This window comes from Agelaius tricolor, unplaced genomic scaffold, assembly GCF_023055355.1.
Source record: "Agelaius tricolor isolate 1412-34295 unplaced genomic scaffold, bAgeTri1.0.p SCAF_12, whole genome shotgun sequence".
Classification (NCBI taxonomy): domain Eukaryota; kingdom Metazoa; phylum Chordata; class Aves; order Passeriformes; family Icteridae; genus Agelaius; species Agelaius tricolor.
This window is the reverse complement of record NW_027269272.1, coordinates 17,136,851-17,160,567: the sequence shown is the minus strand read 5'-3', so window position 1 is coordinate 17,160,567 and position 23,717 is coordinate 17,136,851. Positions and strand designations below refer to the sequence as shown.

At 59.1% G+C, this 23,717-nt stretch overlaps 1 protein-coding gene and 1 long non-coding RNA gene across 2 annotated transcripts; both read left to right on the top strand.

The window, feature by feature from the left end:
- Positions 1-411: 411 nt before the first annotated feature.
- LOC139595019 (uncharacterized) lies at positions 412-8,022 on the top strand. The gene is made up of 2 exons (XR_011680823.1): positions 412-894; positions 1,320-8,022. It is a non-coding gene; the product is annotated as an uncharacterized lncRNA (long non-coding RNA).
- An 11,521-nt stretch (positions 8,023-19,543) lies between these two features.
- Positions 19,544-22,806, top strand: NMUR1 (neuromedin U receptor 1). Its single transcript, XM_071437049.1, has 3 exons — positions 19,544-19,851; positions 20,302-21,198; positions 22,415-22,806. The coding sequence occupies exons 2-3, from the start codon at positions 20,304-20,306 to the stop codon at positions 22,804-22,806; spliced, it is 1,287 nt and encodes a 428-aa protein (XP_071293150.1). The 5' UTR covers positions 19,544-19,851; positions 20,302-20,303.
- The last annotated feature ends 911 nt before the right edge of the window (positions 22,807-23,717 follow it).

The window sequence follows — 23,717 nt, the reverse complement described above, 5'->3', positions numbered from 1 at the left end:
CGGGGAGGCTGTTCTGTAGCTAAGGCCACAACAGCTAAAAATACTGCAGGCCATTGTCACCAGCAACAAAGCCACTGGCGTATTTTCAGCATTATCTCGGTTGCCATCAGCTCTGCCGCCCTCCCGGGAAGTGCTGTGCCCACTCCACCCGGGCACTGCTCCCCAAAGAGCTGGACAGGGCCACCTGCCCCTGGGTGCAGCCACTGTGCCTTAGTTTCCCTCCTGCACACTGTTCTGTGGTGCCACCCCCCATCCCACTGCTGTCATCTGACTTCCACACTCATCCCCTTCACATCCACGTGTGTGTCCCCTGCCCTTAATGACTGCCTGGGGACACATGGCTCCAGGACAGCCATCTCCAGCCAGGCAGCTCCAGCCCAGCCCAGGCAGCTGGAAGGGAACAGCAGAGACTGGAAGCAGTGAGTTGGCCAAGTGTCACCAGGAGATTGGTGACAGCCCCTCCTCCCTGCTGGGGCACTAGCCCTCCTCCTCAGCTCATTCCAGCAGGCAAAGCCAAGAAGCTGCTGGGCTGCCCAGTCCAGCCATGCTCCGCAGGGAGCTGTCATTGCTCGCCCTGGGTGAAGCGAGTTGGCGCGGTCTCAGCACAGAGACCGGGTGGCCAGGGAGGGCTGTGCCAGGCTGTGCAGGCACTGCCAGCAGCTGGGCACTGCCCCAGCCCCAAACCACCAGGATAACGCTGGATTTGTGCAGATTTCCCCACTAAAACAGGCAGTGAGGGGCGTTAACTTGCCTTTTCCTGCCAGAGCAGCTCGGCTTCCCTTCCTTCCAGCAAGTCATTCTCCACCATGGAGAGAACAGATCAGCATCAGCTCGTCTGCAGCAGCTCGGGGCAGGGACAGGGTGGTGGCAGTGACCCAGAACTGGGCACAGGAGGTGGGTGGCCAGGGACAGGTTGGATCTGCGGGTGGCCCGTGGCTGCCCATGGGCGCTTTGCCGGGCGGGAGGCACAGCCAAGGCAAGCAAAGAGTCCGTCTGGTGCTGCTTGGATTTCTCAGCACAGCCCTAAGCTGGGACTGCTGTGGCCCTGCTGGGATCCCTCCCCAGCCAGTTGGCTGCGTCCCTGCATTGCTGTATGGGAAGTTTAGGACCAGGGCCAAGCAGGTGGGACTGGTCGCCCCTTCCCGGTGCTCAAGTACCTTCTGAACCTCCCTGTCCTCATAACAGCCCCAGCATGTCCCATGGTCCACACTGGGAGACCCTTCTGGTTTGCATGGAGGGTGGCTCTGCACCCCTCTCCCTTGCCCCATGCCCCCTTGACATCCTACCTCACTTTCATCTTGGGGTCTTGCTTGTTCCAGCTGCAGATCCTTGAGCAGAGCAACCTCTCCCTACAGCACAGATGGTCCCTACGGCAAGGGGAAAGGGAGGTGAGACCTGCTTTGTGAGAGGCAGGGAGCCCCACTTCCCTGGGGGAAGACACACGGATAGAGCTCAGTCCATGCTGTGACTGAATGCTGCTGCTGGGACATCTGTGGCTGGGGATGGGGGGTGGAGGGTTGGTCATCTACACCCCAGAAATGGGAGAGCTGTGGGCCACCCCACCAGCAGCACCCCTGGAAGCAGAGATTGAAGAGTGGGTGGAAGAAAGGGGTCTGCTAAGAGCAGAACTCTGCACGTAGGTGGAGGGGGATGCTGGGGAGCAGAGACCAGGAACACGGGAGACGAGACGGCATTATTGTGGGGGGAGCTGTGGGGGCCAGGCAGAGCTTGCAGGAGCAGATATTTGGGGCGGGGAGCGGGGGAGACCTGCAGCGAAGTGGGGTGTGTGAGCCCAGATCCGCCACTGCAGTAGGGATTGAAGGGCGGGGGGAATCGGGGTCCTTCCTCAGCCTCAGTCCTGGACCCGGTTCCCCGGCAGCGGGGCGGGGAGCACGCAGCCCCCCCGGCCGGGCCCCGCGGTGGCGGCCCGGGGGAGCGGGAGGCAGCGGCGCGGGGCGGGAGGAGCGGAGGAGAGCGGCGGCACCGAGACCGGTCCCGGCGGCCGGGGACCGCGGTGGGTCGGTACCCGGCGGGCTCCGGCGGCCCTCGCTCCGCGGCGGCTCCGCACCCGGGCAGCTCGGCACCTCCCGTACCCGCGGGCGGCTCCGGTGCCCCGGGTGGCTCCGGTACCACTGGAAGGCTCCGCTGCCCCGTGGCGGCTGCGCACCCCGGCGGCTCCGGTGTCTCGGCTCCGGGCAGAGGCGAAGGAGGCAGCGGCCGCAGCCAGGCAAGCGGGCGGGGGCGGCCGGGCCGGAGCTGAGCCCCCCGAGTGCCGGGACCCTCGCCCGCGCCCCCTCCGAGGGCAGGGGGCACCCAGGGGGGATTGGCTGTGGGGTGAATCCGGGAGGGCAGGGGGTATACGCAACCCCCATGCCGAGAGCGGGCCGGATCCGGGATTTGCACAGAACAAAGGACTATGGAGGGTGTGTATGGAAAAGTACCGGCGGGAGGGGAGCGTTGATCGTCTGCAAACTGGGCTGGGGGCGACGGTGCGTGGTGCGAGGGCTGGGTGTGCCAGGGCAACACTTCCCCCCTCCCCGGGCTGGGGGCTGCTCAGGGCTGGGGGCTCTGCAGGGAACAGGGATGGCAGCCATCCCCACGTCCGAGGGGTTTCTGTCTCCCCAGTCATCCTGCTGCAGGTTTAATGGTACAGACGGGCTGCAGGATTTGCATCTGGGTCGGGGGGTGCAGAGTGCCCGGAGAGCAGCAGGAAGGGGTGAATGTCTAGGTGGGCATGGGGGTCTCATGCAGGGCATTTGTGGTACTGTACGAGGTGGACTCAGGGGCATTGTGTTTGTAAAAGAGGGTTGGGGGTGGCTGGGGGGCAGAGGGGGATCTATGGGGCTGGCATTTGCCACTCTCAGTGCTAGTGGCAGAAATGCCGCCTGTGCTTGCCCACATGATCGGCACTGGGGTGCCATGCCAGCCACCTCTGGGCTCTGCACCCCAGTGCCCTGGCCATGAACTAGGACATGGGGGCACTCCAGGGGCTCCGAGACCTGCAGGAGGGCAGCGCTTCCCCTTACATGATTTCGGCTGCGTGACCGGGTCTTGCATGGGGAGATATTTATAGCACTGCTCCACTGGCCCGGGGTTTGCACGGCCTGGAATGGGGCTGGCAGCTGCTGCCCCCCACCCAGAAACCTCTGGATGCAGCTGAGCCGTTTGGGTGGGTGGGAGCCCGCAGGGCTGAACGGGCTGCATGGAACATGCTGGGGCTTGCTGCCAGCTTACAGGCTCCTGCATGCTCTGCTGCCTGCAGTGCTGCCTGCAGTGCTGCCTGCATGCTGGGTGCTGCGGAGGCCTCACAGGGAGGGTGCAGGGAGCAGCTTTTGCTTTGGCTTGGGCCAGCCAGGCGCTGGCAAAGGAGTACACCACTGTGGAAGGATGGGGACTGGAGGGAGAGTTCATGTTTTGACTTTGCCCTGAGACACAGATTGGCCAGAGCTATTGCGGGGGAAGGTGAGAAGGCAGGTGGGGCTGCGTATCCAGGAGTGTGTTCCACATGCTTTGTCCTTGTGATTCCAACCACCACGTGTTCCCAGACCCCAGTAAAGGGAAATGAGAGGTCAGGGAAGTGCCCCGAGTCAATCCATGCTGCTCCATACCCTGTGCATGGAGCAGCCTTCTCTTGGGTTCTGCTGGAGTCACCAGCATGTGGTGACAGCCAGTGCCGGAGCCATGTTCCCTCTTTGTGTCAGATGGTCCCACAGACGTGGTCCTCTCCTGACCAGACATCTGCTCTGCTGATGTCTCTAGGCTCTGGCTTCCCTGGCACAAAGCCTCGCAGTATGTGGGGACGCCTCTGTGCGTGCCCCGGCTCCTCTCCCAGTCTCCTGATCCTCACAGTTTGCACGTGCCATCCAGATGCCATTGCTGTGCTGCTGTCACCACCCCTTTCCAGACCCCCTCTCCATCTTCTTTACCCCCTCCACCCAGAAATGCCAGCACCAGGCCAGCAGCTGTGTTGTGCCCTCTTGCCATGCTCACGGGGTGCCTGGCATCTGCTCACTGTTGGGTGGGGGGAAGGAGTAGGGCAGGGAGAGGCAGGAGTGGGAGATCAGGGCGAGGGATAAAGCCAGGCCTATTTTTACACTGCAAAGTAATTACCAGAGCTTTCCAATCCTTAATCTGCTGAGAGCACCCTGGTGCGATTGGATCCTTCCCCGAGCCTGGCAACAATTCCCCCATCACACATCTTCTGCGTCAAAGCCCCGTAAACTCCCACACTTGGGCTCACACTGGGAGACATGTGCTGCAGAGCTGCCAGCTCGTCTGCCCCCCACTTCCAGCAGCCCCTGGCCCAGGAACAGGGATGGGGACCCTGGCTGGGACCCTGGTTTACAGCTGGGAGGATCTCACCACCGAGCCACTGGAGTAGGATGCAGCCTTGGCCACCTGGCTCAGCTGCTGGCTAGATTTGGGTCCCAGCACTGTGAACACACTAAATCCATGTTTTCTCCATCAGCTGCCTTCCAGGGGGTTTTGGTCGAGATTAGTGGCCCACACAGCACCCTCCAGCACCCATCCAGCTTGGCTTCCCCCTGGCACAGACAGGGTTTGGGGTGCGTCTTTCCCGACGGCGTGCAGGGTGGTTCTGGGTGGCAGTGCCAAGTCTCGGCTGGCTCCTTTCCCGGCCTCTCCCTGTCCTGTCCCCGTGCCAGGGGGCTGCTGAAGAACCTGTTCCATAGCTCCCGCCACAGAGGAGGAAATGACGGGTGATGTTTGCGGGAACACCTTTCATCCCGGGGCTGGGGGGCTGCTTTGCCTCTGCCTCTGTGCAGCTGGCTCCAGGGCAGAGCATGGGATCTCCACAGCCCAGGGATGGAGGTGAGGACTCACCTTCCTCCACTTGCCCTGTGCCCACCAGCTCTCCGACACCTCACCCCGAAGTCTGACTGGGCTCTTCAGCCCTATTCCATGACAGGGAAAGGGGCTTTTTGTGCTACAATTCTTCCACTGTGGAGTTTGCAACACTCTTGCCAAGTATTTGGGACTAGCCCTCGCTCCATCTGTCTCAGTGCACGGCAGCAGGCACAAAGTAAACTTGGAAGTGTACAGGATGCAGTGCCCCCACAAACGCTGCTGTTCTACACAAGGACCCAGTGCCAGGGATTGCCTGTGTGAGCCGCCTGCAGGGCATCCCCAGGTGACCCTACCAGTGTCCCTTCCCCCTGCCTGGCAGGGACCCGGCGCCCTGCCTCAGGCAATGGCCATAAAAGGCCCTGAAATGGAGACGATGGGCGGGGGGGGGGGGGGGGGGGGGGCCGGGCTGCTTCTCCAGCCTGAATGGGATCTTCCCGTCTGCTCCCGCAGGTCAGGCTTGCCAGGAAGTGGGAATGGGAGGCTGGATGGAGGAGAGCAGCTCCAGCAGCCTGGAGCGGGTTCAGGAGGCTGGGGCATACCGTGCTCCCCTGCACCTCCCCCTGCTTCCCTGGGGGGCACGCTTGGACCATGGCCCGGGATGCTGGGGATCTGCATCACCTCCACCAAGGGCCCAGGGGGATAAAGCTGCCTTTCCATCGGCACCTGAGCTGGGGGGCAGTGGGGGCTGGGGGCGAGGGGCACTCAGTGGGCTCCCCCACCGGCCCCCACTGCCTCTCCCCTGACAATGGCCACCCTTTGTTGGGGTTTTATGCATCCGGCCCCCTTCCCCGTGGCCCAGCTGGTGACATTTTACCACCTCCACATTCCCATGGGGATTCAAAGGTCGCAGATGCACCGTGAAACCACAAAGCACAGCCTCCCCCCTCAACGCTCCCCCTCCCCTGTGCCTCAGCATCCCCAGGGAAGCAGAGCCGGCATGCACAGAGGGGATGCTCCCACTGGGATCCTTCCTTTGGAGCTATTTCAAGGGTGACCTGCCAGCCCTTGGGAGTTCCCTCCATCTTTCTGCCCTTCCCTTGTCATCAGTTCTCCATTCGTTTGTGACTCTTGAGTCACCTCCCTGTCCCAAGAGGGCTTGGCATGCCAGACCCCCCCTGATGGGAGATGAAGGGAGGCAGCATGGGCACCATTTCCAGGCTGGTGACACTTGACCTTTTGAAGCTGGAGCCGTGTGGGTGGCACCCACCCAGCTGCCAGGGCAATGCCAGGCAGGGCTGGTGGTGGCAGACCCGGCGTTGCCCTGGGCTCCTGGGTAGCCAGTTTGTGGGTGTAGCCAGGCTGTGGGATACACAGTGGCCTCTGTCCCTTCGAGAGAGGTCCCAGCATGTAGGCGTCCAGCCCCTGCCCGTCCCTCCTGCTCCCAGACTTCTGGGGGCTTTCCCTCAAGGATCTGGGCAAACAGCCCAGTTCCTCCCAACCAGTCATTGCCTCCGCAGGGACCTTGGGAAAACAGCCTGTAAACAGGCAGATGGAGAGCGTGAGTCACAGTGACCGAGAGGGAAATAAATGCAGGAGGGGAATTTGCAGCATGCACTGGGTCATGGGGATGAATCCAGCCTCTCCCAGGGATGGTGAGTGGCTGGCACGTGGGTGCTCTCCTATGGAGCCAGCTGTCCTAGGAAGGGTTGTTTATCCCCCTGATGGCAATGTGTCCAGACAATGTGTCCAACAATGTGTCCAGACAAGCTGCAAAACAGCTCCAGTCCTCTCCCCCCACCAAAAGCATCCCCTGATCCTTGCCACTTTCATCCCGAGGGATGAGCAGTCGCTGCCCTGGAGGCAACAGCATTTCAGCACGCAGCACCCTGCCCGTAGAGCCATGCAGATCATTTCCCCGCTGAAAGTCACCCTGCCGTGGTTATTTTTGGCTGCCGGCGGGGCCGGAGGAGCTGGCTCTCTCCCAGCTGCTGCAGCGCGTCCCGTTTGGAATTGCGTCTTGCGTGGTGGGCAGCGCTTGGGTGAGCAGGCTGCCTCCAGCATCCCGCTCCTGCTGCCAAGTACCTGCAGCTCCCTCGCCCCGCGCAAAGCAAGAGTGCGATCTAGTGGCTAATCCCGCTGGGGACACCGCTGACGCTGGGGATTAACTTCTGCAAAGGTCTCCGGTGACACCGGGCGCCTCTCTGAGCGTCACCTCACCGTCCCAACTCGGGGACTGGTAGCCCAGGGTGGGAGAGGTTTATCGAGGCTCCAAAAACGCTGTCCTTTTCCCTGGTCTCGCTTGAGGCTGGAGGGACATCCAGGGCTGGGAGGCACGGCAGAGTGTGCAGGGCCTGGGGTGTGTTTGCCGGGGTGAGAGGTGCCCTCGGTGGGGTGGGGGAAGGATGCAGCTCCTGGGGATGAAGGGTGCACCTGGGTTTGCCTGGGGGCATCAAGCAGCTCACTCGAGGTGCTTCGCCCAGGACATGCACTCAGCCGCTCCCCCCCGGGAGCACCCAGCCCAAACCTTTCCGTGCTTCTCCATCAGGAGCCGCTATTGCCGTGTCCCCCACGGTGCATCAGCTCCGTCCCCTGCCCAGCGAGGGGGGGACCCGGGGCGGGGCTGGTGTTCCCGGGCGGCGTTGAGGTGCTGCTGAGCGATGCTGAGAGTTTTGGGGGCGAGGGATGTACGTTACCTCTTTTTGCCCCCCGAGACCCCCGTGAGGTCCGGCTGGGGCTCATTTCCCGCTCTGCCCCTCCCCACCGTTGGCTGCACTGGGGGTGACGTCCCTAAGATATGCTGATTTATTCACATTAACCCTTTTCCCGTGGGGCGGGGGGACCCCTTCTCTGCCCCGGCCCCTCCAGCCCCGGGTCCCCCCGCGAACGGCCCCGGCCTCCCTCCCTGCCCCGCGGGTTGCCGTGGGAACCGCACCGGGCTTCTGATGTCACCGGGGCTGTTGCTACGCGACCGCTCCGCTCGCCCATCCCCGTGTGAGGTCACTGTCGCTATGGCGACGGCCGGTGCGGCGGGGGGGGGGGGGGGATGCGGGGCCTCCCCCGGGGCCGGGGGGCGGTCCCGGGGCCGCGGAGCTCCCCCCACGCACCCCCGGGCGGGAGGCGGGCACGGAGGCGGCGAGGGTGGTGTCCTCCCAGGGGAACGGCAAAAGCTTCGCATTAAAAGAGTGAAAAAAGGAAAATAAAGCTTTTTTTGTTTTTTTGGCTTGTCCCGAGATTTTATTTTTAGAAATCCTGGCGGAAAAGCTGCCTGCGTCGGGAGCGTCCTCTCGTTCCACGGGAAACGCGCTTCCCCGTGGAAACAGCGGTGGGGCTGGGCTCCGTGGGGAGTGGGCACGGGAGGGAGGGGGGGATCGGGGGCTCGGCCACCTCCCCGGGCTGCAGCCCATTTTCCTCTCTGCTCCAGTCCCCGCAGCGACTCGGAGACCGTGGGGTTTACATCTCCCCAGCTTGCGTTCCTGCTGGAGGCGGTTTATTCCTAAACCCTGACATCTGCTCCTTGGAAATCGATGGAGCTGCTCCTTCCGAGGCACAAATCCCTGCTCCTGTCTTGCCACTGGCTCTGGGACCCCGGCCAGGCTGGGCACCATCACAGCCAGTGGCTTTGCTCATGCTCCTGCGGGCATGTCCCCTCTCTGCCCCTTTTCCCTGGGGACCTGCCCCATCCCTCCCCCCTGCCGCCCCCAAGGCTGCTGCCCTCCCCGCTGATCCCGCTGGCCATGAAGCCTCGGGGATTAGCAGCAGTTTCCTCTGGACGGGGATTTAGCCAAAGCTACTCAGAGCCACAAGGGGCAGGCAGCGGCCAGCCCGGTTGGAGAGAGGGAGATGGGGAAAGCCAGGACAGGCGGCCTGAGCCCTCCTAAGGATGCTGAGAAGGGAAGGGGCTTTCCCGAGGTTAATAGCTCGGCACCTCTTGGTGAAACCCTGGGTTTGGCCAAAGCATGTGTCCTGCAGTGTCTTCCCTTGCCCCGGTGAGCCCTCAGGCTCTGTGTTATTTCCAAAGCTTTGTGGAGACCTGTGAGCCAAAGTCCACCCTGTGCGGGCGGGCTGGAGAGGACAGAGGGACGGGAAGGGGCAGACGCCGCTCACACGGCGCTACCAGCCAAGATGTAGGACAGGAGCTGGCAGATGGAGGCGGGCACACAGAACAGAGTGAGGCTGCACCCAGACGCTCCTTGCTGTGACGGGATCTTGGCTCGCTGCTGGCTCAGCAGCTGCTGAGCTTCCCGGGGCTGAGGGCTGCAGGACTCCGGAGGGACAGAGGACACAGGGATGGGGAGCTCGGGCGGCTCCCCAGGGAAAGGAGCAGCTGGGGAAAGAGCAGGCAAAGGCTTTCTGCTGGAGCTGTGGAGATGAGGGGTCTGGCTGGAGCTGTGGCTGGGGGATGGAGCAGGGGGGAGTGGGCTCACAGCCCCATCTGGGACACGTTCCTGTCCTGCTGATGGCACAGGGACCTCCATGTGCACTCCTGCTCTGTTGGACCTCCTGGGTCACTGCGGAGACCACAAGGAAAACTCCACACCCAGCCTGTGTAAAACTTAGCAGCAGGTGAAGCTGAGGGCAGTGGAAAGCCCCCACACACCCTGCCACAGCACATGGGCAAAGCAGGAGCTCCATCTGAGGGATCCTGGGCCTGCTCTGGGCTCTTTAAAGTCCCCTCTGGTGGCCTTATCCTCTGCTAACAGGATTCTCTGGTGCCTTATGGGCAGAAGCTCAGGGGAAAATCTGGCTGCAATGAGGGGATAGGAAGGGTATCCTGTTTCCCTAGGGAAGAGGTCATCAGGTAAAGTAGCCAAGGGAATCCTATCCTGCAGCAGCCAGACCAGACCAAAGGCTGCCCTGGGGATTGAGGAGAGCCTGACTGCCCACTGGGAGGTTTGGGGTTAGTCCTGCTGGCACTGAGCCTGTGCAGGCCCCTCACAGAGCCTGTGGTTTAACCCAGGTATTTGCAGGGTCACAATTATCACAGTCCTTATGCTCCCAGGCCCTCTGTGGTGGCTCCAGCCTGGCTCCTGCTCCTCACCCATACTATTATGGGACAGCACAGGATGGTCAAAGCCTTCATCTGCCAGACCCCAGGCAAGGAATCCTGGTCCCCACTGGGCAGCCCTCAGGTGTCCTGTCAGCTGTTGGAGGACAAGGTAGGACCCCCAAGCTCCACCTCCCCTGCACCCACCTCTTCCACCCACTGCCCCCCTCTTTCCCAGGGAAGGGGGCTGTGGTTTGTCCAGAGGGTGGAGATGTGGGAAGCTCTGTCCCTGGCAGAGAATCCCTGCCAGGCAGGGCAGCTCTGTGCACACCTGAGCCAGGTGAGGCTTTTAGAGAGGAGGCAGAAGATGAAACCAGGGGATGAAGCAGAGAAACGAGGATCAAGTTTTAGACACCTCTCCCCTGTTTGACACCTGGAGAAAAGCAGGAAGATCCAAAGCTGGAGGGATGCTGAGAGGAGCTGCTGCACAGCTCTTACCCTCGAGTGGGGCACGGCCAAAGCAGCTCCCAGATGAAGGATCACACAGCTTTAGGGCTCGGGGACAGGGTCCTGCCATGCCGCCATGGCTGGGGACACTGCTCCGGGTCTGGTGCCATCGTGTGGACACACAACACTTGCACGAACGCCTTGTCCCTTTCCCTGGTGGAGAGACCAAGCTTGGCAGCACAGCTCCCCCAGGCTGTACCGAGCACCAAAGGGTTTCTGTCCAACTCTCAGCACTGCAAGTCTCCCAAAATCTTGCCCACTGGATCTGGATCTCCCACTCAGCCGTCAGTGCTGCACCTTCCCTCTCCAACCCATCAACCCCATGGCTGTACCCCACTGCTCTGGCCACCCCCAAATTGTGACTACATTGAGGGGTCAAGTACCTGCTGAACTGGGGGGAAATCCCCCAAGCCCCCTGGGCAAGGGAAAAGGGGGAAAATAAATGACCACAAGTGGCTAGACATGGAAAGATATGCTGGAACTGGGGGAACCTGCTCTGCTCCCCGAGTCTTAAGAGGCTCCCTACCACATGTAAAGTTTCTCTCCAGATTTAATAGTCCTTGCCCATTTTCCAGGAAATCCTGCACACCTCTCCATGAACTACCCCAGATGTGCTCCAGGCCCCCCTTTTTCCGCGGGGGTCACCAGGGGAGCGCATCCCCAGGGTGCCCCATCACCGCGCCCCGCCCTGGGGGCTGCATGAGCGGCCACAGCGGATCCCCAGCGCCGCCTGCCCGGCCCGGGAGCCCCATCCCGGCGCTGGCCCCGGGGCTGCCGGACCCGCCGGAGCTCCCCGGCGCTCCCAGCAGAGGGAGCCCAAAGGACGCGGATGGTGGGCGCGGCCGAGGGGCGAGGGGGACTGTCACTGTCACCCCTGCAAACGGGACTGTCACTGCCACCCCTCTGAGCGGGACTGTCACTGCCACCCCTCTGAGCGGGACTGTCACTGCCACCCCTCTGAGCAGTTCGCAAATGCCCCTAAAGCTCCTTCCAGCCGCCACACCCCGGGCAGAAACCCCTTGTGTCTGTCTCTCCGTGAGCCATCCCTGTGCGGGGGCTGCACCCCCTGCCAGAGCTCTCCTCCAGCCCAGGCGCCCGTGCAGGGAATTTGGGGCCGGACACATGGGAAAGCAGCGGCTGTGGCAGCAGAGGGTGTTCCCAGACTCGGGGCAGCCCCAACAATCCCTCTGACAAGTGGATTTCCCCCAGTTGAAGCCATCACCCGACACCACATCCAAACTCAGAGCACGGTGAAGCATCCCTGCTCTGATCCCTTTATGGTGGATGTAGTTAGCCTAAATCAATGCAGAAGCAAAGCAGCAGAAAGGGAGGGTTTGAAGTGAAGCTCCCGGTGCTCTTGGAACCTTGGCTCGTGGCACTGCACCAGAAGATTTCCCATTCACACCTCATCATTCCACAGGTTTGGGTACTGTTGGACACATTGGTGTTGGTGGGAAAAGGGAGCAGGAAATAACCTGCCAGATGGGGATGGGAGATGGGTGGAGGGAGAGACACAGAAGAAATATTGCAGGCAATGCTTCATGATGTCAGAGGAAAGTCCCTCCCATTTGCCCAGCATTTGCTGGTTTATTTAAAGCCCATCATTAGTGGCAGCCATGTGGAAGGGGATTTAAACCAGTCCTGAGTGAATTAGGTGCCACATTTTGACCATGTGTCTAATCTACCAAAGTCCTCTCCAAATCCTCCTTTCCACTGAAAACTGCTGCTTTCTCCATCCGCCAGGAGGTCTGGGGGCTCCAGCCCTTCCCCTGCATGAGGGAAATTTTGGGCACAGGAGAGGCTGGGGCTGAAAGCAGGAGGCTCCACAGTGTCAACAAGAAGTAGAGAGGCTGTGGGCCAGGGAAAATCATGGAATAAATGGGATCTGGGCCAAATCCAGGCAGACAGTGCCAGGCTGCTATTCAGAACTGCTGCCAGAGCAGTCTGGCACAGACAAGGAGAGGAAATCCCAGCCAGACCTGGAATTTAATCCTGACTTCCTGGTGAAGTGGCTGAAAATGTTCAGCTCTTGGGGACTTTGGGGCACAGAAGCAATGAGAGGCCAAGACACTTGAGGGAGGCCATCAAGCCTGGCTGGGAAACCCCAGCGTGGCCATCAGGAGGAAAACACTTCTGTGGGTTGGGTTTGTGCCCCAGACTCTTCACAGCAGTCCCAGAGATGCTGGAAGCAGGGTGTGCATGTCCCCAGCCTTGTGGTGAGACAGCTGAGATGGGGAAAATTGCCTGTCCGTCTGGGGGACACCTCGAGGAGGGAAGAGAGGAGAAAACAGGAATTTCCTTAGAACTGCTGTGGCAGGCAGGAGCACTGAGGGAAGCTGAGGCATAGGAGAGTGGACTGGTGGGATGGGCTGGCCCAGGGCACTTGAAATGTGTGGGTGCAGAGCTGTCCCCAGCCCTCTCCTCTAGAGCTGCTGGTGAGGGTGGCATTAGGCGGCTGGCAAGTGTAGGGTTAACCCAGCCCATCCCTTCCCAGGTGCTGCCCAGCCTGGCCCAGGCGGTGCTGGACTCTGAGAGGCTGGGGGAAGCTGCAGGAAGGGCTGATGGGGCAGAAGGGAGAGGCTGCTGGCTCCAGGCTTGAAAGGTGGTGGCAGCAGAGCTGTGCTGCCCCACCAGGGCCTGTTCCCTGCCTTGGGAGCTGTTGTGCTGCACAGCACTGAGAGTTTTCCTGTGGCATGACTGTGCCAGCCTGGTGGCTTTCACCCGCTCACCACCATCCTGCTGGAGAGGGGAACTGCACTGGCTGGACCTGTTTTGCTTGTGAGATGTGGGTTTGGGATTATCCTTAGTGGGTGCAGGTGAGATGTTTAATTTTTCCTTTCAGTTTCCTTCAGCGTGTGAAAATCAGGCTGAGAGTTTCTCCACTTAGTCTCTCCTCTTAGGGAAGAACTTCATGCTGAAGTTTCCATATTCCTATCTCTGAGAGCTCATGAGCTCTTTGAGTTCTTTGAGCTTTAATCTCTCTATATGCAGCATAAACTTTCTGATGGAAAAAAAAATGAAAGTTTGCACCTGTCCCTTTTTTTTTAGTGGAATTTCTTTTGGATGCAAAACAAGAGTAGAAAAGTACAGCCCTGAACTTTATTGGTACCTGGAAATTGAGGCTCAGAGTAAAATCCTGTCACAGGACACAGAGCACAGTGTGGTATTCTTGCACAGGGAAGGTGCACCCCAGCCCTTTTTTCTTCCAGTGGAGCAGCAGAAGTTCCAACAACCAGTGTAAGATGCTCCCACCCTCCCCTGCCAGCTGCTGCACTGCAGAGAAAAAAGCATTAAGAAAAATTGTGGTGTCATTGATGTGATGATTAAATTGGCATCTGGAGGTGTCAGCATGAAGAACAAGGCTCTCACATCCTCATCCCTGCCAGCCCCATGGTCCTGCCCCTCAGCCCTGTCCCATGCCAGACCTGGGAGATGCTTGTTCACAAATAAATTAATGTGAAAGTGCTGCAGGTCCTGTGATGAGTTTCCCCCTCTATCCTGCATCTCTATTTGCTGCCATGCTTGTGTTTCATTGGGATGTTGTTGTGGCTGATTGGGGTTTCTTTATGACTGGAGGTTTTGATCTTGGCTTGCAGAGTGAGTCACTGCATGGCAAATGGGATCCCATCCCAGACATGTCATTTCCTCACCCAGTGTTCTTAGCAAATGAGGTTTTGCAGGGCTTGAGCAGCTGTTTTTCCTCCCAGCTGAAAGCCTCTTCCCAGGCACATTTAAAGACATGAACTGGGTGCTGAGAGCTGTGCATAGGCAGGGAATTAATATCTCCCATGGCCCAGTGGGAGATGTAACAAGTCCTGGCAATCAATCCTGGGAGGCCTGGGGGCCACCATAAATCAACCTGTGAGTGCCAAGTGGCTCTGAACCAAGGGGAGGGGAGAGAGGCCATCCCTGTGCTGTGCCATGTCATTACACAGGTTTGATAACTCAAAAAGGAGGAGACTGGGAAAGTAACAAATAAAGCCATGAAGTGACTTCTCGGTGCCTGGTAAAATACCCTAGACCCAGGCTCCATTTAAATGTGTTTTGGAGATGGACTTGCTGTAGATGAGGTGGTCCCAAGCTCATTATGTGTTGGCCAGGATGTTTTCAGCTGGCAAAATGCTCCTTTGGGTGTCCCCTGGCTTGGCTGTGCTGCTGAGGGAAGGCAGGGCAGCTTTGGCCAGGTGCTGAGAGTGCCACAGCTCTGCCATGGAGCAGATCTCAACCAGGGTGAGGGATTTGCATCACAGCTTGCTTGCTGCTTCTGGGGCTGGCAGAGCACTCTGCTGCAGCCCTGGGACCTGCCCTGGGCCACCTCTCATCCTCCCCAAGCTTGGCTTTTTCAGGTTAAGGAAATTGTGGTGGTAGCTCTGCCTGTAGTGCAGGACTGAGGCCCACAAGACACCCCCTTCTTGCAGCTGCATCTGTCACCTCCAGGTACAAAATGCCACCTCCATCTCTGGGAGCAATCCCAGCCTTGGCTCTGCCACCTCTGAAGACCCTGCATGGTGCCATGGAGCAGCATCAAACAGGAGCCAAAAGAGGGGGAGACAGGAAAGCAATGTGCTATTAGTAGAGCCCTGGCCAGCAGACATATCCACAGCTTGGGGTGAAATAATCTGACCCTTTTTTGATCTTGGGTGATTCATTCTGACCTCAGTAAAAAAAAAAAAACCATGGTCCCCAGCCTGGTGCTGAATGGAGGGCACAGAGCTGGAACTGTGCAGATCCTTGGCCTGCAGCCAGCCCTCATCCAATTCCATCCCTGCCCAGGGGCCCGGCCCTGGCTAAGGCAGCCTAATGGCCAAAGCCCCGTGCTCCTGCCAGGTGAAAAAGCACTTCAAGCCTGTACCGGCCCTGATTAGCAAAACTATGGTTGCCATGGAGCCTGAATACCTGCTAATAGAGTGCCTGCCTCCCCTGTCCCCTCTGCAGACCCAGGGGACACAGGCTGTGGAGCAGAGGCCAATTTTGCTGTTCCTCAGAAAGCTGATTGCTTTTATCCCAGTGAATATTGAAATGGTCTCTATATTTTTTTTCCTTTCTTCTTTCAGTCTTGTTTGGGGCAGAGGAGAAATGTCCCTCCCCAGCTATTCCCCCACAGATGATCTGTGGGGCTCTGGGTGCAGACCTTGCAGGGAGAAATGCCAGGCTGTGAGCTGAGCATCAGCCCAGGGGTGCTGTCCCAGGGGAGCAAAGGCTCCCTGCTGTTCCTTTGCCAGATGCCTGCACTCTGGAAAAGGTGCTGGCCAGTTTATGACCAGCTCAGAAAAGGGGATTTGGAAATGTAGAAACAGCTGCCACTATTGTGAGAGGTTAAGATGTCACCTGCTTAGGCTGTGTGAGAGGGGAAGAGAAGGTAAAAATGCTGAGGTGAGATTTTTGGGAATGGGCACAGCTGTTACACAGTGAAAAAGGCCTCTGGAGAGTTAGTGAGTAGAAATGCACAGGAGAGTAATGGCTAAAAAATTATTACAGGAGAGACAAGGATGGGTGGGTGGGCAGGCTCTGCTGAGCAAAACACAGCAGGGCTGCTTTGAAAAGGCCACCCCATTGACCTGTCTGTGCAAAATTATCCAGATCTGGGCCTGTTTGATCAGTCTGTGTGGCCTTTCCTGGCCTTGAGGTCTAAAAAAAGCATCCTCCTGCTCTCTGAAATGCATCCTCTAGGCTTGTCATCTCCAGGTGACCAAAGAGGGGCAGCTTTGAGTAGGCAGCTCCCAGCAGAGAGAGAAGCCCCTTTTACATCCTCATGGCCAAAAGATTTGCTTCCTCTCCAAGGGGAGGGGGCTCATTCTTGCCCAAAAGCTTCATGACCCTGTTCTGTCTGTGCTGGCTGTCCCTGCCCTGGAAAATTTGCTGCAGCAATTCCCTGAGAAGGGGCTGCTCATCTGCTTCCTTCTGTGGCAGCAGAATGCAACCCAGGGGCTCTTGCCTGCTGCAGGATAGCACAGAGGGGACAAGGGACTGTCTGTGCCTCAGTTTCCCTCTTGGATGCAATGTTACTCTGTGGCTGGGTGGCTTTTTGTATTCGCAAGCAGAGGGTGTTAATTAAATCTGCAAAGTGCAGGAAGAAATGGGGATGGAGCACAGACAGCTCCACAAGGCTGGGCTGGGCTGCCCTGCAATCACTGTGTGATGCCCTCTGGAAAGCAGCCACAAGTGGGTGCAGTGGGTTGTTAGGGCTGTGCCTCTCGAGCTCTGAAACTGAGGTTTGCTTTCTCTTTTGGCTTCTTAATTCCTAATTCTTCATACCTGATCAGAGGAATAGGCTGAAGGATCAAGCTCCCAAGTGCAGTTTACCCTCTTTTCAGCAGTGGGGGAGCAGTAGAGGAAGAGGGGTTGTCACCTCCTGGTTGTTTTGTTTATCAAAAAATGAAAAGAGAGAATGGATAATTCTAAAGGACTGTTAGATTTGTGAGGACTTAGAGGTGGGATGCAGGGAGAAAGAGACCCAAGAGAAAGAAGTGATAAGCAGTCAGTCCCTGAGAGCTGCCAACTCTTCCCAGAGAGATGTGACAGCAGGCAGGGTGGGAGCAGCTATTGGGGCCCCAGGTGTGTGGGATGCTCCAACAGGCTGATGTGAATGATGAGGGAAACGAGGAGGCAAAGGGAGAAGGATCCCAGTGTCCTGTGGTTCTGGTGTCCCAGAAAAATTGGGGCTGCAAATGGGGCAGAGAGGTCTGCCACCACCTGGAATTCTGGATCTGGCAGCCCGGTGGGATGGAGGGACTCGTGGGTCATTTTGGAGAGAACCAAGCTTTGTCTTGTCCTTGCTCCTTGCAAACCTTCCTTCCTACATGCCTGTTGTCCTCAGGAAGGAAAGGAGGGTTTAGGGAAGCAGATGTTGAAGTTTATCAGAGCTCAGCAACATCTCCACTGCTTTGTTCCAATCCAAGCAACCTCCAAACACCCCAGTGCCTGCAGACATCCCCTCATCCTCCTGGGAGTGCTGGACACGTGAGCCATGGGGGTTCCTGCAGGGACAAGGACAGAGGTGCAGAGCTCAGGGGGCTCCCCAAGGGCTGCCTTGAGGCAAAGCCCAGAGAGAGATGAGGAACAGGACAGTTGAAGGAATTGTGGCTGCATGCAGGGAACAGCCTCTGCCCCAAGGATGGGGAGGTGGCTGTGTAACAGTGCCCAGAGCTTGGGGAGCACCTGGGACTGTGCTGGGAGCTGTGTGGGACTGTGCTGAGCACCTGGGACTGTGCTGGGACCTGTTTGTGTGTCACTGCTGGGAGCTGTGTGTCGCTGTGCTCATCAGGGCAGTCAGAAAACAGAGGAGGAATGGAAGGGAGCAGAATGCTTCTTTCCATGTTGTAATCCCTGAAGTGGGCTCATGCTGAGGCTCCTTGTGCCTCTGCACTGGCACAGATCTGTTCCTTGCCTCGGGCATCCCCCAGGGAAAGCAGCCTGTGCACAGTCTGGAGGCAGGGGAAGAAATCTCTGCCTCATCACTTACTGTTTGTAGCTCTGCCACCCAGGGGATGTGACCTGACGTGTGCCACTTCCCTGACACTGTCACCCATCCTGGCATCTGCAGAAACAGCCCTGCTGAGCCCTTGCCAGCATCATCCTGCTGCTGTCCCTGTGTCCTGTCCCAGCTGTCACCAGCACTATGCCATAACCCTGTTTTACTGTGTCTCCATCCCCAGAGGGGATGAAGTTTCATTTCCTCACTTTCATAGGAGCAGGCAGCAACTCTTCTCCTTCTCCCTCCCAGTTTCAGACACTGTTTCCAGTTTGTTGATTTCTTCCCTAGAGTAATGTCTTGTTTACACTCATTTACCCTCCAGGCCTTTGGCTTCAGCAGTTCCTCTTCTCTGGGGGAAAAGATGGTTTCCTGAGGAAAGTCAAGGCTCAGGGCAGGCGCAGACCCTCTGTGCCCTTGGAGTGTTTGCTCTGCCAGTCCCCTCTGATTGATGCTTTTTGCTGCAGGGAGCAGAGGTAGGGCCAGGTCAGGGCTTTGCTGGCCTTGTACTGTGATCCCTGGCCTGCTCTGGAATTTCTTTGAGCTAAGTCAAGGGGGAGGGAGTGGTGCTGTTCCATCTGCCATGTGCTCTGGCATCAGGAAGAGCACTGGGCCATGCAGGACCCGGGGGCTGTGTCCTGGTGCTGGAGGCCACCAGATCCAGGTAGCTCCTCACATCCTGGCCACAAGCACCAGGCTGGGCAGTGCAGACAGCTGTGCTGGGGCTCAGCCCGTGTGGGGCTGGCAGCAGGGCTCTCCTGGCAGGTCTCTCCATGTTCCTTCTCCAGATTCCTGGGGGAGAACCCTGCTGGGGCTCTTTCAGCTCAGCCTCTGAGCAGGGTGGGATGTGCTGGGACAGGCAGAAGGAGGTAAATCCCGGGATGCCCCCCTGGGGGGACCGGGTCCACCTGCACCCTGCCACCCTCGGAGGGAATGAAGGGACCGGGGCGTGTCCCCGTGCCCAGGGGCGCCTCCCGGTCCCGCGGGGTGGCAACGCCACCAGCGGAGCGATGCGCTGCCGACCCCGCATCCCCAACCTGCGGGGCTGGAGAGCCGGAGCCGCGGAGCCCCCACCCCGCAGGCGGAGCGGGAGCCCCTGGGCTTCTCCGGCTCCGGGCGGGTCTCGGACCGGACCAGCGCGTCCAGCACGTCCAGTGGAGGAGAGGAGCAGCGGGCAGAGCGGGGACACGCAGCCTTGACACGCGTCCGTGGGGCTCAGGAACCGTGAGTGGGTCCGTGTGTGTGCGACAGGTCCGTGTGCGTGCGCGGGTCTGGAGCTCCCTGGCACGGGGGTGTCTGCACGGAGGGCAGGAGGGAGCGGACAGACACCGGGCACGGGGAGGGCAGGAGGGAGCGGACAGACACCGGGCACGGGGAGGGCGCTGAGCCGGAGCGCAGCAACTTCCTCGCCCCCAAGTGTGCCGGGAGCCGGCTGGAGGCACCTGCTCCACAGGGGAGTGATTCGGGTGACCCAGGGATGGCACATCTGGAAGTGGGAGACCTCGGGAAGCCGCTGGGTCCATCCGCAAGTCCCCGAGATGAGCCCGGACAAGCGGGCGCTGCACAGGCTCCCGTGCCGGACGGTGCCGGCGCTGATCGATGCTTTACTCACCACCGAGGCCACGCCGATGACAAATGCCGGCGTTGTGACGGCTGCCGGAGGGGCAGGAGACGTCTGTGCTGCCCTCCCCTGGGACTCTCAGAGTCGATGGAGTTTATTACCTTAACGTTATTTCCTCTCTCTGAAGGGCAGCTTTTTGGCAGTGCTGCTTTGCAGATAAGGACCCAGCCCCTGGCAGGGGCAGGGTCTCGGCACCGCGATTTGTTTGGCCAGCGGTGGGAAGGAAACCCCTGGCACAGCCCCCAGGCTCTCAGCTGACAGAGGACAAGAGGGAGAAGGTGGATAAGGGCAGGCGGCTTCTCCGAGCTGAGCTCCGAGGGGAAAGCAGCGGCAGGATTTCATTTGCCTGCCTCTTAAGGCAGTGAAGTCTCCATCCCCTCCCACGTTCCCTCCCCAGCCCTGACCCCGTCCGGCGCAGGGGTGGTGGGACCTCAGTGTTCATCTGGAGTTTCCCAACGAGCCGTAAGTCCTTGTCATGTTGGAAAATCAATTTTCCCTCTGTCTGTTTTATTGGTTGCCCTGCCAGCCCTTCTACATATCCGGTAGAATTGCTGCCAGGAGAGATTTTGGGGCTGTATCCCACTCTGCTTACCGAGCAGGAAAAGAGGACAGCCCTGCTGACATTCCCCTGATGGGGCAATGGGGCTGAGGTGGACTGGGGAGCTACCAGGGGTGTTTTCGGATGGGAAATGGGGCAGGAAGCACTTGGGTAGCCTGAGGGAGTTTAGGTGGAGGTTTTGTGTGGTTTTGCAAAGGAAAGGTGGTGTCTGGGGCCGGATGGGTGCGGGAGTGCAGAGCCCTGGTGATCAGCAGAATCCCAGCACCCTGACACCAGTGGGGAGAGGGACAATGGGAGCAGAGGGAGCAGAGAAGTTGGGAAAACATCCCACAAACCTCTCCATCTCTCCACAGCCATGAATCCCTATGTCAACTGCTCCAGTTCCGAGTTCCCCCTGCCCCAGCAAGACTTCCCTGTGGAACCCATCAGCCCTGATCTCAGCAACAGGACTCACCCTGAGACCTTTTTCGACCCTAAGGATGCCAACCTGACAGAGGAGCAGCTGCGGGACAAGTACCTGGGACCTCGACGGTCCAACTTCTTTGTCCCAGTCTGTGTCATTTACCTGCTGATCTTCTTGGTGGGGGCTGTGGGCAACACTCTCACCTGCATCGTCATCCTGCGGCACCGGTTCATGAGAACACCCACCAACTATTACCTGTTCAGCCTGGCCGTGTCTGACCTGCTGGTGCTGCTGCTGGGGATGCCTCTGGAGCTCTATGACATGTGGAGCAACTACCCCTTCCTGCTGGGGGCCAGCGGCTGCTATTTCAAGACGCTGCTCTTTGAGGCCGTCTGCTTCGCCTCCATCCTCAACGTCACGGCCCTGAGCGTGGAGCGCTACATCGCTGTGGTGCACCCGCTCAAAGCCAAGTACGTGGTGACCAGGAACCACGCCAAGAGGGTCATTGTCACCATCTGGGTCTTGTCAGTCATCTGCTCCATCCCCAACACCAGCCTCCATGGGCTGCAGCCTCTCTATGTGCCAGGACGGGGGCGGGTGCCCGATTCAGAGATCTGCACCCTGGTGAAACCACGCTTGACCTACAATCTCATCATCCAGGTCACCACCATCCTCTTCTTCTTCCTGCCCATGGGGACCATCAGTGTCCTCTACCTTCTTATTGGGTTGCAGCTCAAGAAAGAAAAGATGCTGGAAGCCTTGGGAGCCAAGTCTGGCAGCAGCCGCAATTGCCACAGCTGCCAGGGGCAGAAGAAAGTCAAGAGGAGGCAGGTCACAAAGATGCTGTGTGAGTCGGTGCTGGGCAGGGCAGAGCCAGGGACTACCTCCCAAGGCTGTCTTGGGAGGGTGCTGGGGGGAAACTGAGTAATGGGCAGTCCAGAGCACCACTATTGGGTCATCCCAGAGGAAAGCTGTGGGTTTGGTTTGTGGGGTGTTGGGGCAAAGGCAGATCTGGTGATTCTTGTCCAGTAGTAAGGATTGCTTGGGCCAGCTGCCTCCAAACCACACTATATCCCCTCCTCGAGGGAAGTGCAGGGTGAGAAAGAGAAAGGAGGTGGGTTGGGATGTGGGAACTTACTCCCCATCCCTCCACCCAGACCTCAGATGCTGGTGGCAGTGGTGGCATTTCCCAGAAGGGCAGAACTTCTGCCCAGCCCCACAGCCTCTGTGACTCTAATGGGGCAATGACCCAAGGCTGGATTGAAACATCCTCTTTCCCACTCCTCTTCACTCTTGCTCCCCTCTCCACCATGGTTCCCAGAGCCTCTGGCCCCTTCCCAGGAGTGGGAGCTGCCTGCCCTTGGGTAGCTCCTCCACACGTTCCAGTCCCATGGTGGCACAGCCATGGCAGATTGCCCAGCCCAGTCCAACAGCACAGCCAGGCTGTTTCTCTGCCACCTCCCAGAGAAATGGTAACTCTGCTTTCCAATGCACCTGGGCTGGGCTGTGGAGAAAGGGGGACCTGCCCTGCATGCCACAGAGATGCATTATGGCATGGGTATGGCAGAGGACCCCAGGACTACCTGTACATATACATACCTACACCCTTTCCTTTCCATCAGCAGAGCTGATGGGTTACAAAACAAACAAACAAACCAAAGTCAAAACCAGAGCACAAGGAAAGGTCTCAAATAGCTCGTGCTCCTTGGACTTTGCTGGTGAAGTTGGCAGGTTTTTGGAGGCTGGATGCTAACTAGGGAGTGAGTTCCCCGGCTGTGCTGCATGGCCGTGACAGGGCCACCTGCCTGTCTGTGAGGAGTGGAGAAGTGCAGCACAGAAGTAGCACTGGCAGGAGATGGAGGGAGGAGATCCTGTCCAGATCTACAGCCCTTCTATGACAAGTCCAGAAGGCACTGAGGGGACCTTTCCCCTCTCCTCCTTCCTCTCTCTCTTTTGCTATGGCCAAAGCTGAAATGGGGCAGTGCTTGGCCAGGGGCTGGAGACCTCAGTGGGGTTGGCAATCCCCATCCCCCCAGTAACACCAGCTGCTTGTCTCCCCACAGTCGTGCTGGTGGTGGTGTTTGGCATCTGCTGGGCTCCCTTCCACACTGACCGCCTCGTCTGGAGTTTTGTATCCACCTGGACCAGCAACATGCTCCACATGTTCCAGTACGTCCACATCATCTCAGGCGTCTTCTTCTACCTGAGCTCGGCCGCCAACCCCATCCTGTACAACCTGATGTCCAGCCGTTTCCGGGAGATGTTCAGGGAGGCCCTGTGCCGGCCCGGGCGCCGCCCGCCCTGGGGACACTCGCCCAGCGTCACCCGCACCGCCAGCCGCAGCACCGAGTGCGAGCCCGCGCCCGGCGCGCTGCCCCTCGCCCACGCCGAGGAGTACGAGCTGCAGGACGTGCAGAGGGGCCAGGCCACCAGCCATGTAATGTCCCTCTGCTGAAGGGTGGCAGCACAGGGACTCTGGGACCAGCTTTCCTCACTGCTGGCATCCATCTGACTGTGACGCTCTGGCTGTGGTGGGGAGCGCGGCGGGAGAGAGGGGGGTCCCTGCCTCTCTGTGCTGTCCCACTGGCATGGAAAGGCTGCTTGTGTCAGCAGCACTGCTGCAGGGACATGCTGGCAGTGAGCTTGCTGTGCCCTGGATGCACAGCAATGCATCTTCAGCACCAGGCCTGGCCAAGGCCAGGGCATCCCTTGTGGTGTGGGACAGCTGACTTCTACATCAGGGGTATGTCAGCAATCCCTAAAATTATTCCATCCCTCCTGGCCCAGTGAGGTGAACCCACAGGTACTGGAGATGGGGGCGTAGGCATCCCAGGCTGTTGTGGGACACAGGGATGGATGGGTGCCCCCAGAGGTGCTTGCATCTGGGCTGAGATCCAGGGCTGTGTGAGAGGTTTGTATGGGATTGTGGAAAAACCCCATTCATGGGGAAAAACGGTCTGTGGGTGCCTTCTCCCTTGAGACCTCTTCAGGGCTGTCTGGCACCTGTGTAACCCTGATTTTCTGGAACATCTCTTCAGTGGTGCCAGCTGGTGCCTGGCTTCAGGGTGCTGGTACAGCTGCTTGCTCCCAGCCTTTCTATGCCCTGCATTCCCAGCCCTTTGAGGGCAAGGGAAGGAGCACGGCTGCTCCCTCCAGAGCTGGAGTCCAGGGGGGAGAATATGGGACAAAGGCATCTCCAGGCTGTCTGTAGTGCCAAGGCAGAGCTCCATAGCTGTCTGTGTCAAATGAATATGCTCCCCTCTCCCCTCTCTGACCAGCATGTGCTGGGTGCCAATCTCTTCTTCCTCTGCCCACTGTGGTCACCTGAACTTGTGGGGAATGTGGGGAGCTCTCCTCCATCCCTGC